We start from the raw sequence: 15,825 nt of genomic DNA, 5'->3' as shown, positions 1-15,825 counted from the left end.
TATATATATATATATATATAGATTTTTTGAAAGTTAGCAAAGATACTTTTTGCAGAATAAAGTTAGATATAATTGCTATGTCAATAGAGAAATCGATATCAAATACAAAAATATTTTCCGATAATGATGAGTCACTGTGTACGTGTATATGAATGCAGTTATAAATCACATTCAGAAGGTACTGGCAAGCATGTGACTTTTGCAAGCACGATTTCATGAGATATTGGCAATCTCACATATACTATCTATTGTAGAATCAATTATGATATGCATATCTGTTTGTGCAGGACCATGGCTACGATTTTAAGGCCGATGTATGGTCACTTGGCATCACGGCGATCGAGATGGCAAGCGGTACGGCGCCATATCACAAATATCCCCCGATGAAGGTCTTGATGCTGACGTTGCAGAACGATCCGCCGACTTTGGATACCGCTGCGGATGACAAGGACCAATACAAAGCATACGGAAAAACATTCCGAAAAATGATCGTCGACTGTTTACAAAAAGATCCCACTAAGAGGTAAGGATCCTATTATTTCATTTACATTGCTATTTCTATTCTATCTACCGAAGTAGTTGGAATAGTTGGAGCAACTGGGTAATGTGTTAGATGTATTCGACATTACTTGAAGATGATATTATCATAATATGGTTTATAGTATAGATTGTTAAGTAGAAAAATTAAGAATAGAAACGGATAAGTGTATAAAATTAAAATATTACAAATAATAATGTGTATACTTTTTTAGACCAACAGCCACTGAGTTGCTAAAACATCCCTTTTTTAAAAAAGCCAAAGATAAAAAATATCTACAGCAAACATTAGTAGCGATTGGACCAAGTTTAGAAACACGTGTACAAAAGGTATTCTTATTATCAATTATTTGCAGCATATGCAAATTTATACGTAATTCCTTTTATTGAGCTTTTGCAAAAATTATAATTGAAAAATTGTGTTTAGCGTTCTTAAAAAATATTAAGAAAAATTTTCTTTTGCAGGCATCAAAAAGACAACCTGGCACGTCAGGTCGGTTGCATCGAACAGTAACTGGAGAATGGGTCTGGTCAGAAGAAGAGAACAATGGTGACTCGAGTAGTGATGAAGGCAAAGAGACGTTACCAGTCAACACAATCGAAAAGGCTAGCAGCGACGAAGAAGCTGGCGAGCCTGACGAATTCTATGGTCAAATTAGGGTAGCACCGAGCCAAATGGCTTTGTCAGGAACTGGAAAAAACACGCCTATAAACTTGGTGCTTAGATTACGGTATGTGAAATCCAAATGAAAATATTATTTTCATATACTTATACATTTTTTATAGATGATAACAACCTCAGTATCTAACGCATTTTTAAAAAATATGAGATAATCATCTGAAAATACTTTTCAGAAATGAAAAACGGGAGCTAAATGATATTAGATTCGATTTTACTGTTGGAGTTGACTCCGCACAAGGTATCGCAGCGGAATTAGTTGCTGCGGGATTGGTCGATGGCAAGGACATTATAGTGATAGAAACAAATCTAAAAAAATTGATAGAGAGTGCAGGACAATTGCGAACAGTGACATTTTCCTTGGTAAATAGTCTTCATGTTGTTTTTAATTGTAAAAGATATAAAAATTGTATATTTAAATATTACATATATGTATAATAATTCAAAATGTATTTTTATTTCATTTAATTTGATTATATTTATTAAATGTACTCTTCTCTTATAGAACACTGGTTATGCGATGAACGAAATACCAGATGACAAGGCGTTAATAGGATTTGCTCAGATCTCCATCACTGAATAAACAATCTTGATTGCGTTCTGAACTCTTGGGCTAATGTTCTTAATTGATACATTCGCCAAGATCCAGAGAGTACCAAAAGCTAAAATCGGCTAGGTATTATTTCTCAAGCTATTTCAGGATAAATTTTAGATAGTAAAAAAAAAGTCTCGGCACATACAAGAGTAGAAATTGCTTGTAATGCCGTTACCGTTATTATTACTTTAACATATTACTAATACCAATAATAACGGTTTAATAATAATAAATTGTAAATAACATTACAATTACACTCATAATGGTAATGATAATAACGTTATTAGAAAAGTCACTTTTAAAAAATAACTTTCTGCACACATTACGCATTACTTATTAAAAAAAACGCATCAGTAACTTATTACTTGTTGCGTATCGAATAAAACATGTTACTAATGCGTTACTCGTTACGTAACAATTAAAGTACCGAATTATTTTTTTTCAATGAATAACGAGTAACAATAACAGATCACTTCTAAAAACAGAAATGATTGTTTCCAAATCTGGCGTTCATCATCATTACTCAAAAATAATTGTAACGTCATTATCAAATCATTTATTACAAAAAAATAACGCTATCGGCATTACAAGTAATGTGTTACTTTCTATCTGTACAAAACGTAAATTAATCTGATCAGTAAATGTTTGTCAACATCTAGCTTTTGATACTTTCGCTTCTTTCAGATTCTAATACATAATTGATTGCAAGGCGTAAATCAGTGCTCACAAAGATTTGCACATTTCGGGCCGATTCCAGCGCGCTATCTCCACTACTGCTCGAGGCTCGGCGGCCGAGCCGCCGGTCACGCTCTAGCTCAAGAGCATTTCTGTAGTTTAAACGTGCGTACCTTACGTTATTAAAGAATATTTTTCTTGCAAAATAATTTTTATTTTCTTAAAAAAATCAAATACTAAATTTTCTAAAACATTTTGTTATAATAATTCTTGCTTATCAAAAATCATTCAATAATTGTATATAAATTTACATGGAGAAGTTTCTACAACAGATTTGCGTAGATTGAAGTTAGGAAATACTCTGAAAATTCCGTGTTTTCCATACGAAATCTTACAAAATCTCAAGGATATCGCAATAACTATTTTTTTCTATAAGCGAATATAATTTTATCATTTTAAATTCTTGATTAACGATTAGTTGTTAACATTCTCTTACGTATGTAACACTGTCTTTATGTAATTGTTTAAAAAAGAATATTAAACAATTACATAAAGATGATATAGAAACTTCTTGATGTAAATTTATAACAATTACTGAATAATTTCTAGGCAAGAATTATTATAACGAAATGTTTTAGAAAATTTAGTATTTAAAATAAATTATTTTGCAAGAAAAATATTCTTTAATAACGACATCCGCACGTTTAAGCTAGAGACGTTCCTGAAGTTTGGTCGCCAGGTTTGGTCGCCAAGCTTCGAGCGGTAGTGGGGATCGCTCGCCGAAATCAGCCTGAAATGTGCAAATCTTGGCGAACACTGGCGTAAATATTCGAAAAATACATTTATTACAACACATCGGTAGTAATGAACTGCTCAAGTGTGTCTGATAACATTGTCAATGTCATGAGGACAAACGAACGAGGCGAATACATAAAAACATTATCATCCATGTACTGGCTTAAGAGTATACACTTACTCTAATCAATAATGGCTGTAGTTTTACATAACCGAATTGTATCATTCGTATTGCGTCTGTTATGTAAATATTAGTATTCGATCATTTTTTTTTCTTTCTTTTTTTCTTTGTGATTAATACATCAAACAGGATAAAGATTGCGAAATGCGAAATTCGTATAAATAAGAACAAATGAAAGAGAGGGAGAGAGAGAGAGAAAATGCTTGATAGTTTAATTTATTCGTTCAAAATATAAGCAGTTTCTCTTAGCAAGACTTTAGTTACATAAAGAAATCAATTGAGTATGCTACACAGAGTCATCATGTTTATGTATTATATACAGATTAGCTGCTAAATATATGTATATGTATATATGTATACATATATACGTTTATATGTATATATATGCCTCATGCTAGGAAAAAAAAAGATAGGCAATGTTGAAATAAAACTCTTTTGTACTTAATTAAATAGACTTACGATAGAGAGCAAATTAATATTTTCACAGTTTTAGACGTAACGAAAAAGAGAAGAGGAGTTGATCGAAAAATTTTTACTTCGTACGTCTCGAAAATTTTTAAATTAATCTTTTTGTAAAATACTTCTTAAAATGGATAAAATCAGAATCACATGAACATAGTAAAATGAAAAATAACGGAAAAAGTGATTTCACAGTATGTTTAGAATTTACAACATTTTCTTGTATTTTTTATAAATCATGAAGATGTACATATATCTTCGTTATATTGTCTTTTGTCATTCTTATAGATTATCAAAGTATATAATATTTTTTTTACGAAATTTTAAAAAATATTTTTAAAATTAATTTTTTTAATGAATCTTATGAAACATTTTAAATTTCATTATATTCTACAGAGATAAATAACAATTCTATCTATTTGTTATGTATGTGTATATCACAGTTAAAAATAAAATCAAAACGTAAAAAGAATGCTGTTATAATAATGTGATTCTGTATTTTATCGATTTTTTTATACAAACTGCAGCGTTGGTCGCATCAAAGTATATGGTAAAGGACATATTTTATAGTTTCCATTATTCCGCAAAAAAAAAAAAATATATATATATATATACTATTTTCGTGAAATTTCGCTATTGAATTATTGTTAACAAGTAGGGTTTTTAACAATGAAAATTTGCATGCGACTTCACATTTCCTTTGCCATATTGCAACAATTACACACATAAAACGCATACACACCTACACTTGTGCGCAATGCTAAATCTGCGACACAAGATTGTTGAGTAAAATCAGTTGTAGTAATAATCGAAATACAAATCTGTTGATATACATGTGATGATTATATACATATTCTTCGTACTAAGAGTCAACTGTGTGGTTTAATTAGACGAGGATACATTTTACGTGAGGAGTAAATATAATTACTTTTAAGCCGCAGATGATAATCGTACGCTAGCTTAAGTAGATTTTTATGGATAGTTGTATTTGATGGCACTATATCCCGATAGCATTTCTGAACTTTTGCATTACGTTTTCACTGGCATCGAGTTTCGTTTCGATTTGACATAGCTTGCGCACCTCACTATGTGCCTTATCTGGAGAACGCATATCACATCGAAATCTGTGTTTCCGAATCACAGTTATCGAATTTGCAATTCAAGAATTTCACATCAGGATCGGGATTCATCACGTAACTAAAACAGTGCCAAATTGAGTGTGTTGTACGTAACGATTATAAATGTGTATCAAGAGAAAAAAAAACGATAATTTATTTGTATCAATATCAAACGTCGTTTTGCCAATGAGACCATTGTACTTTATTTCATCGCGAGTCTACGGTGACTATGTAAAGAGAGCTGCGGACTGCGGCAATCGAGAACGGGTAATGATACTTAATGATGAAAAGAAAAAATTCTTCCGTGAGTCTTTTCAGAAGTTTAGTTATTTTATATTTCCGAGCAAACGTTTTCATTATTGGATTTCCAACAATAAATTATGTTCTTCACAAATTCTTCGAACGCTAAATCTTCAAACAAGAATTTCGCGGTGTATCAAGAAATGTAAACTTTGCGGAGCTTATTCCTGAATAACGAAATCACAGATAGCATAAATACCGCAGAAGCAGTTTGCACTTTAATGTCGTAAATTCAACATTTTTTAAAGATACAATTACAGATACATAAAATTATTTCTTTTTATGTCTCGAAAAAGATGAAAGAAGAAAGGAATTCAAGAGCGCAATACAAAGATAAATAACGACAGAATGGTCAACGGATCTTACGTCTACTCTAATGAAAATTTTATAACTTTTTAGAAATGTTTAATTCTTTGTACAAATTGGAGTACTTTAAAAGTATCGAGAATATCTACATTTTTTTCTAAAACAATTCTTATATAAAAGATACATACGTGTTCCTCGAATCGCAATAATTTTTAAGCTGATGGGTCGACGACAAAATGTTTCTAACAAAAATTTGTAGTTTTTAGTGAAAAATTAATTGAAGGTAAGAAAAAAGTCAAAATTGTTCATTTTTTAATCCCAAAAAATCATCAAATTTTTTAAATGAAATCATACAATATTTTTTTTCCATATTTTTATAGTATATAAAAAAAATGAATTCATCGATATAACAATATGTGTCAGATTATTAGATTAATTATTCGATTCTAAGATAATTCAATTATATCATAGATCTTATAGATTGTATATAAGATCTACAGTTTATTACTTGCAAACATAACTGTAGAAAATATATATATGTAGATTTCAATAATTACTGGCAATAAATTTTCGAATACAACCAGAAACAGTTGTCGAAATATAAAAAAGAATCGAAACATACATAAAGTGGTGATTCGAGGATGGACCGATTCAAGGAACATTTCTATATATGAATTCTGAGATATACTAAAATAAAATTTCTAAAATTTTTCATTCTATATAATTTCTGATAAAATCTTATCAAACCTGAAAAAAGTTATTTTTTTAGAAATTATAGAATGAGAAATCTTAAAATATTTCGAAATTCACACATGAAAAATTCTAATATTTATTTTTGAAATATTAATATTGTGCTGTCTCAAACAGCACAACTGAACTAATTCATTTCAACTCAAAAAGAATTCATCTTAAATATATTTATTATGCATTTGTGTTACTTTTACGTTACTTTTAATAAAAGTAATATTTAATTTACATGAAAACCGAAGTAAAAACCAAAATATAATTTATTCTTATACAAAATTTAAAAAATAAAGAATTAATTCTTAGAAACATTTTGAACAGAAAATGTGATGAAATAGGAATTCATTTCGTAAATCGGGAATAAAAAAATAATTCTTCTCTGTATTGTAATTAATAATATATAATTAATAATCTGGGCCGTTGTATAATTAATAAATTAGGGAAATTTAAAAATTCACAATCTCGAGACTCTTGATTTTCATATTTTAAATATGTATTTTCTAAATACATAAATATATAAAATATAAACACTTATCTATCTTGAGCGCTTGTTGTCACTTGCTATTGCACGTCGCACATGTCGTATGTCAATATCCCATGCTAACCTAACCTAATCTAACTTTAATCCGACTTGTCTGCTCGGAATTACGCCGATCAGCTGATTCACAGAATACAGCTGATCATTGACATTTGTAGTTGTTGCAGATCGAGAATTTATATTATGGATTTCGGAATTGTCTCGTCATTGTCAAACGAGTCGGTACTTCATAGTTACGGTGGTCTCATTTCTCACGGAAATATCATCACAGCGAAATATATCATCGAGGGCTGAAGATTATAATGCAAACGAAGACGAAGCGCGAGAACTGTAATTAAAGACTCGGTCTTTCTTTTCTCTGATATTTATTTTATATTTTTGAATTACATCTACACGTGTATGCAATTTGTATCGCAATTCTGAGATCGAAGGTGTTTCAGTTTACAGCACTGGCTGTGCGAATTTGAAAGTCTGTCAGGAGTTCATCATCAGAAGTTCTACATCAGAAGCGTGAAGAATTTATCAAGTGCGGATGCTAAAATCTTGAAAATTTCTGATGAAACTAACTAGATTAATAGATAATAATTATTAACAAAGTTTTGTATTTATTCAACAGAATTTGTGTTTATTCATTCTACGTGGAGGTAGGTACAGAAGGTTGGAGATTTGAGAAAGAATCAGAAAGCGAATTATTACTAGCCGTGTTATCTCCGAGAAGAGGTCTGGTTATGCGAATTTGATCGACGTGCTCTCGTGATTTCTTCCCACGGCGTTCCCCAAACTGACTCATGACATATTTGCGACTTGATCTCATGCCTAAACTCCAGTCGATCATGCGGCGGAGGTTCCTCGCCCGGACAAACGTCCTCGCGTTCCTGTTCGCAGTAGTCTTCGTCTTCCTGTGCGTGCGCTACCTGCCCGAGCGGGACTGTCAATCAAACCGACAGACTTCAGGAAGCAAGCTCAAGCATCGGCTGATTGCCCTGATTCTAAGCAGCCCAGACAACCTAGAGCGCCGTAATACCATCAGGAAGACCTGGCTGACCGAGCACGATGCTACAGTGAAGCACTTCTTTGTCATCGGCACTCAGGATATCCTACCCGAGCAGAGGAATACTTTGCAATCAGAGAAACAGAAATTCGATGATCTGTTACTGTTGCCCAGGCTGCAGGACTCTTATGGCACATTGACGAAAAAGGTAATAACCAATGTAATCCAATATTCTATCAAATAACGTCCACTTTTCGCAATATTTTTTTTAGTTACCCAATGAGCAAAATGTATAAAATTAACGTATAAGATATCTTTAAGAGTTCTTTAAAAAAAATCTTCAAAATATTTCACAAAGAACTTGAAAAAATATCTTAAAATTGTCTTATACATCGATTTTATCTATTTTTCCGGCAATATTTGGAAATTAATATCTTATTAACTATTGCGAAAATTGCAAAATGATAAACTTTTCAACTTAGTTTTTTATTAGGAATAGCACTGTATGATTAGTTGGCATTATTTCAGTCACATACATACCCTGTATATTTTATATATGTCTATATCAGGTAAAATTTTGTTTCTATAGGGTTATAATTCTATGATAATTAAACGTCTGATAATCAAACTTTGTATTATAACTGTGATATATTATGCGTTTACATTTATTATATTAATGGTATATTATTACTTACATAATAATCATAATTTGTAATATATAATCACTTTATGTTATGATGATACAAATGTATGATGATACAAATGTAAGGATCGACGAGAACAAATCTAATTAAATAAGAGAATTCCTATATTTGATCAAAGTGGATCTTAGCGCTGAAATATTTCTGTGGGAATTTATATAAGTACATATAATTCTGCAATCTACGAAATCTTTTTCGATCTTTTAACACAATCATGAATAAAACTAGTAATAGTAGAGTAGTAATATTAATTACTACATTACTCTTGACAAGGACAAGTAATTTAATAATTTTTTATGTAAATAAGTTAGTAATATTCTTTATAAGATCATTAGATTAGGTTAATGAAAATCTTATATCTGCAAATAATTTTATTATGAAAAATATTATTTCAGTCAGAGTTTGTGTGTGTGAAACTTCTGACCTTCCAAGATGGAAAAAAAAATGACATATTCGACCATCAAAATTTCAGCAATATTATATTATATTTCTCGCAATAACCATTAACTAGTAAACGAGCATTATGTTTCAAGAAGAACGCGTAATAAACAATATCATACGAATTTAAGGACTAATAAGAATAAATTTAATAATTAAATAAGATTTCGGGGCACACGTTGCAATCAGATATGTATTTAAATTCACACAGAAATATTTAAGCATTAACAAGACCGCTTTGATTGAATATAGGGATTCTCTTATTTAATTATTGTATAACCACTATTTCTTTGTACAATATAAAATTAATTTATTAATTCTTAATTGTCAATCATTCTACTCAACAATGTAATTGTTATTGTTGTTATTATTACTATAAGGTTCTCCACACCCTGAAAGCCGTCCACGAGCATTACGACTTCGATTACCTGCTGAAATGCGACGACGACTCGTACGTGCTGGTGCATAAGATCCTGAAGGAGCTCGACAAGTGGCAGAGCAAGGGCACTAAGCGAGAACTCTATTGGGGTTTCTTCAATGGACGAGCACAAGTGAAGAGGAGCGGTCCCTGGAAGGAAACCGATTGGATCCTGTGTGATTATTATCTTCCTTATGCCGTAGGTGGCGGATACATTCTGTCTTACAATCTTGTCGAGTTCATTGCTAAGAATGCAGATATCCTTAAGTGAGTTAGGCTGCGAATCATGTACAAAATATTCTGTATTTAACTTTGATGTACAGTTTTCTTAGATTTCTTTATATAATTTTTTAGAATTTCTATATAATTTTTTATAACTTTTTTTTTTTTTTAGAAAAGTTCTTAGAATTTTTATATGAATTGAAACTTTTTAAAACTGATAGAAAAGAGATTCTAGATTTTTCTAAAATATATGTAAACTCTCTTTTATAAAATCCTTCACATCTGAAATAGATTCTAAGACTTTTAAGATTTCTCATTTTATAATTTTTGAAGAAAGCTTATGAAAGCTCTGTTAAAATTTAAGGTATTTTTTCAGAAATTTTCATACTTAATTTAATAAAATCAACATATTTTTAAAAATATTATGATATATTATGAGAATTATTTTCATCAGTCTTTCGCTTACAATTAGACATTTACATAAAAAAAATTATCATAAATGCTGAATTCATTACAATTTATTAGTGATACGTATTCTTCCAGATACAAAAGACTCAAAAGTAAATGTCAGAACTATTCTTTACACTGACGTCCACCTTCTGTCTTAGAACCAATACTTTATATGTTATGAATTTTTCTTTTATATATTATTCTTATGTATGTCTAAAAGGAACACTGTACACTTTGCACATAAGATTCTGCATATAATGAAGAACAATAATTGTGTATTCCCTGGAAAAAAAATTCTCTTATTTTTAAGAATCTCATATTTTTAAGAATTTGTCATATTTTAAAGTTACGAAAATTTCTACAAAAATATTTTAAAACTTTTTTAGAGTTTACAAGCGAAATTGTTTTCAGAAATTATAAAGTGAATAATCTTAAACAATATTTCACAATTCATGAAAAATATATCAATTCGTATAAAAAAATCTGAGAAATTTTCTAAATTATTAAAATTATTTTGAAGAATTATATAAAGAATTCTAACAAAATTTTTCAAGCTTTAATCTTAATTAATTCTTTCTGTGCTATTTTTTTTTTCAAATTCATGCATCTGCACAATTCTAGATTACACAATTCCGAAGATGTCTCCGTCGGCCTCTGGCTTGCACCGCTGGCGAACATCGAGAGAAAGCACGATGTACGCTTCGATACGGAATACAGATCGCGTGGTTGTTCCAATCAGTATATAATTACGCACAAACTTACGGTCCAGAATATGCTGAGTATGCACGACTATTATCAGGCCTCCTTAGGCGCACTGTGTCCTAAAGAATTTAGGAATCGCATGAGTTATCAGTATAATTGGACCGTACCACCCAGTCAGTGCTGCAACAGACAATCCAGTATCCCTTAATGCGACAAGGAGATTTCTACAACGTTCTAGTCGCGTTTTTTAATATACTTGCTCAGAAAACATGTTTATCTCATATACATTTATAACGGCTTCTACAATATTTATAAACCTTCTATTTATGTTCTGATTTATCTTCATTAGGATATATTGATACCAAATGCTATAAAAAAGTAGCCATTTTTAAGAATAATTCAAACAGTATTATTGAAGAAAGTTGCGAAAGTTTATAGCGAACAGACTTCGCGACATTTCGTTAAAAGAATTGAAGCAATTTCAAATCTAAATTTTATTCATTACTCGAGCATAATTGTACGACAGCGCTATTAAATAATTAATTGAAAATCTTTGTAAATATATTTTGTAAATATTTAGCGATGAAAAGGTAGACATAGAAAGTAGACAAGATAAGTTTCGATAAACTAAATATATTTTTTTTAATCATATTGCCATATTTCGTTTATAATACACTTTTCATCATCAACAGGAGTTTACTTCATGTATATAAAGCGTTGTTTCTTAACATATAAAAACAATAACGTTAATTTAATATACTAATTAAAACTGTAAGTCGATAAATATAGTAATCTTATCGAGTGAAATCACAGATATATTCAAGAAACGGCCGTCGAAAATGTAAAGCGCGATTTGTATTATTAATAATAAGTTACTATTTTAATATATAATATATAAAGACAATGTGTTGTGAAGTGATAGCGAGACGATGGCCGATTCTCAAAACGTTCTCCATCTGTGATGGGTTTACATTCGAACTGTGCTTCCATTACATCTAAAATTAATAATAAAATTTCACTTATGATATTTGAATCAATAATAAAATTTATATATCATCTATTTGATACATTTAAAAATCAGATCTTAAACTCATTATATATACAAATTATAGTCGCTTCAATAGATTCCTTTTAATATAGAAAAAAATAATGTAATTCTATGATGATAAAAGGAAATTTAATTTATTACAACAATCATTTTTGGAGAAATTATTTATAGAAAAATTGCCTTGTTATTAATATTAGATGCAGATGGAAATGCAGCTCTCTCTCTCTCTCTCTCTCTCTCTCTCTCTCTCTCTCTCTTCCTCTTCTTTCTACATCTCTTATAAATTTTTTATACAAAAGTCGATTTACTTTCAATGTGAAACAATTTTGCACTAATCTTTTAAAATAGATTATAATCATTTCCAATTTATTTCTTTTTGCGATCTTGCGTACATTTGGGACAATACCATTTTCCTTTAGGTTTTGTTGTTAAACCCACGCAGGCGAAGTGGAACCATTCTATAGGGCACTAAAATGAAAAAAAGAATTAATTATCTTGATTCTGTGATATCGAGAATTAAAATGAAAATTGAAAAAAATTCATTAAAAAAATAAGTAACAAAATTTCGTTCGTTTAATGTCTAATAGATATTGCAGTAAAAAGACTTAAACAAAACTTACATCTGGATTATCACAACCAATCATTTCTCCATATGATACTTGATGACAAAGACAGTAAGTCGGTTCGTTAGGATCGACAGGCATGTCAAGAACGTCGGCTGGATGGCCGAGTGCTGTTGCATCTACCTGGGCGCCACTTCCCACAACGCCGGTGGACGATGCTGAAGCTACTGAGCCACCTGATATGAAAATATATATATTTATATATTAAGACGTAATGGATTTAGTATTTAAAAATTTATAAAATTATAGCAAGTTACAATTATATAAATTAATTAACATACCTTTCTTCTGTTTCTTTCTTGCATTCTTGGCTTCATCCTCACTGCTAACTACCGTACCCTTCTTCCTCTTCTCCTTCTCCTTGAGTTTCTTCCTACCCTTTTTGCTAGCATTGCTTTCCTCCTGCGCTCTATTGCTGTTTAATGTTTTGTCCTGTATCTCTGCCTCAAATCTTGCTAAATCTGAATCCAGTCGTCTGATGTGCTTGTCGACTAATTCGTAAGTTTGAATAGCTAGTTGGACCTTGTCATCTCCATATTCCTTAGCCTTGTTAAAGAGACTTTGTATATGAGCGAGTTGTTCTTTTTTCTTTTCCGGTAATTCCTTCTTCATATTCCTCAAATAATCATCTGCTAATTTATCGATATCTTTCATAAGACCTTGCGCTCTAGCATCTAAGTCACGCATTAGTGTAAAATTCCTCTGTAATTCAATTGGCAAATGCTCGAGACCTGCAATGCACATAAGTAGGAATCAAATGTATGTGTTCATTTCCAAACCTATAATTATACGGAATTAATTTGAATATTATGCATTATTATTGCATTATTATGAGAATCTTTTAGTCAATAGAACTTAATATAAATAGTCGATAAAAAAAAATTGTTTTAAAATTAAATAAAATTATTTTAGAGAGAGAGAGAGAGAGAGAGAGAAAGCACCAATGGCATTAAAAATCAATATTTTCATAAGAATCCTCCTCGACAGAAGTCGTAAACGTCGTGGAGTCTTAAGTTGGTAGGAAACCAACCAATCATAATCAAATGTAAGGAGAATGCTCGAATAGAATTGCTCGATTAGAAGGATTCTTTACGAAACCTTTACGACCCTTAAGTAGTCATTACTGTCCACTTCTATTTTATGCAATAGTTTGGACAATTATAAAAATAAAAATATTTAAGTATTTAAATATTTCATTTAATTTACTGTTAGCAGCTTAATATAACATGGCAATATAACATGGCAATTATATTATCAAAAAATGCCAAAGGCAATCAAACTTCCTGAAGTCATTTGGATCGTGATTGTGATTGTTTATGAGATTGAAAAATTCATTCGAGCTATCAATATTATAAATTATCATTGAAAGCGTGCATAAAAGCAATTTTTTTGCCTTATGAATAATCATAATAGTGATTCAAATGATTTTAGGATATTTAGTTGTTTTTTAGCACTTTTTAATAATATAATTGTTAATATTAGATTAAGAATTGCTAACAATGGTTAAATAAGATAAAAATAATTTTTAAATATATACTTCAATATTTTTACTTTTATAATAGTTCAAACTGAAAATTTTGAAGTAAAATAGTAGTGATTACTTATTTGAAAATTTTAATTTTTAATATTTATATTTATATTTATATTTATTTATTAATTTTTAATACTTATATTTTCTACAAAAATAACCTCTTTGTTAAATTTCAAAAAACAACCTTTTTTTTATATTAGCGATCATTTATATTAAACTACAGAATAAAATTTTACCAACAGTCTATCAAAAAATTTTCAGATAATATTCAAATTAATTCCTCCTACCTAGTTATCATTTTGATGATAACTATTTTTGATTTCCTGTACATCGATTTTAGACAATAGCTGTTCAGTGGAAAAAACTAATCAGTTAGCTTAGTGATAGAATTTTTTAATATTATTTTTTAAATATTGGTTCTTACCTCTAGTTTTTTGCTGGCTCTAACACAAGTATAGGAATCAAGCATATTAAAGAATCACTAAATATTAACTAATTAGTTTTCTAAATAACAGCCAGTATTAACTAAAAAACTTTATTTTACATATTTGTTATATGCTTGTATGTACATTTAAAGGAACTATTCTTTAACTGCACTGGACTACAGTAAAACTTTATATTTTGCTTTTGTCGAATATTTCATACATATATCTATTTCAAGTAAAGTGAGTGTAAACTATTTTAATTACGAAGAAAACTATTAAAACAAAAATTAACAAGAAGTAGAGTCTAATTTTGAATACATAGTTTAATTTATCTCAAAAATTAAATTCAATACTAAATTAACTTTAATTGCATATAAATTAGAGATTTATATATATATAAACATAATAAACACTATACCTCTCAAAAAAGTTAAAAAAAATATTAGAAATTATTCTTTTTCTTTTCAACTTTTATTTTTGAAAAAATTAGATTAGGTATCTTAATAAAGTCCCAAATATCAAATCCTTCAATTCGGACACTAACAGAAAGCATGTTTCTATAATTTCAAACTTCTATTAAAAGATAAACGAAATTTCGCACAATATAAATAAACAAATAAAAATTTTAGAAGATATAGAAGATATAGAAAAAGTTAGACGCGAGGAAAAGAAAAGATTAAGTAAATAAAAAAAAAAATAATAAAACGCATTTGAAATCTTCCACATTTTCCTACAGTATCTTCATTTCTCTCGAAGAATAATAAAAAGGGAATGTAAGAATTTATGAAGAAATAAGCTAGCACACACGTATCCAATGTATGTACATACAACGCCAATACTCACTGTCGAGATAATGCTCTAAATACAACGCGGTCGTCATGACGATACCGTATCTTCATGTAAACAAAAGGTATTGTAAACAATTAACTTTTTCGCGAAATGATCAACGAGAAATAACGACAAGATAAAAATTCGTTCAACTGACAATGATACTCGACAACGGACACAGATAAAACACGATAGTAACCATGATAACTACCATCACGGCTGCCATTACTGCCAACCATGCATGGTTGAACAACATCAAATAACCTAGGGTGCATTATGTTTCTCTTTATGCACACTCGCTGCATGATTCAACCTACCGCCAATTGCATGATCCCGCCTCTTCCGATGCATGAGACCACATGAAGTATCTCTTGAGCTGAGGTAGTTCATGCAGCTTATGCATTCAACATATTTTAGCGCGAAATTGAAATCATGGATGGTTCGGCTAGGGCGAATGTACTCAAAATCATATAAGAGTTACAGATACGTAAGTAGGATGCTCAGAATATCTAAAAATTTTT

The 15,825-nt window shown here is 30.0% G+C and overlaps 3 protein-coding genes across 3 annotated transcripts in view; 2 read left to right on the top strand and 1 right to left on the bottom strand.

Annotated features, from left to right (window-relative positions):
- Positions 1-1,950, top strand: part of LOC108691787 (serine/threonine-protein kinase OSR1-like) — a 34,286-nt gene extending 32,336 nt beyond the window's left edge. The window contains exons 7-11 of the mRNA XM_018199696.1: positions 288-523; positions 753-867; positions 1,003-1,268; positions 1,393-1,579; positions 1,722-1,950. Coding sequence (XP_018055185.1) covers positions 288-523; positions 753-867; positions 1,003-1,268; positions 1,393-1,579; positions 1,722-1,799 — 882 coding nt within the window. The 3' untranslated portion in view covers positions 1,800-1,950. The remainder of the gene's footprint in view (positions 1-287; positions 524-752; positions 868-1,002; positions 1,269-1,392; positions 1,580-1,721) is intronic.
- Positions 1,819-11,373, top strand: LOC108691794 (beta-1,3-galactosyltransferase 6). The gene is made up of 4 exons (XM_018199708.1): positions 1,819-1,892; positions 7,086-8,126; positions 9,438-9,742; positions 10,769-11,373. Exons 2-4 carry the CDS (start codon positions 7,716-7,718, stop codon positions 11,055-11,057), a joined length of 1,005 nt encoding a protein of 334 aa, XP_018055197.1. The 5' UTR covers positions 1,819-1,892; positions 7,086-7,715; the 3' UTR covers positions 11,058-11,373.
- Positions 11,374-12,142: 769 nt separating this feature from the next.
- On the bottom strand, positions 12,143-15,516 carry LOC108691693 (inhibitor of growth protein 5). Its single transcript, XM_018199562.1, has 4 exons — positions 15,320-15,516; positions 12,802-13,251; positions 12,518-12,696; positions 12,143-12,365 (listed from the first exon to the last, which is right to left on the bottom strand). The coding sequence occupies exons 1-4, from the start codon at positions 15,354-15,356 to the stop codon at positions 12,264-12,266; spliced, it is 768 nt and encodes a 255-aa protein (XP_018055051.1). The 5' UTR covers positions 15,357-15,516; the 3' UTR covers positions 12,143-12,263.
- Positions 15,517-15,825: the final 309 nt, after the last annotated feature.

This window comes from Atta colombica, unplaced genomic scaffold, assembly GCF_001594045.1.
Source record: "Atta colombica isolate Treedump-2 unplaced genomic scaffold, Acol1.0 scaffold106, whole genome shotgun sequence".
NCBI lineage: Eukaryota > Metazoa > Arthropoda > Insecta > Hymenoptera > Formicidae > Atta > Atta colombica.
Note: the sequence above shows the minus strand (reverse complement) of the source record. Positions and strands in the feature narration are given on the sequence as shown.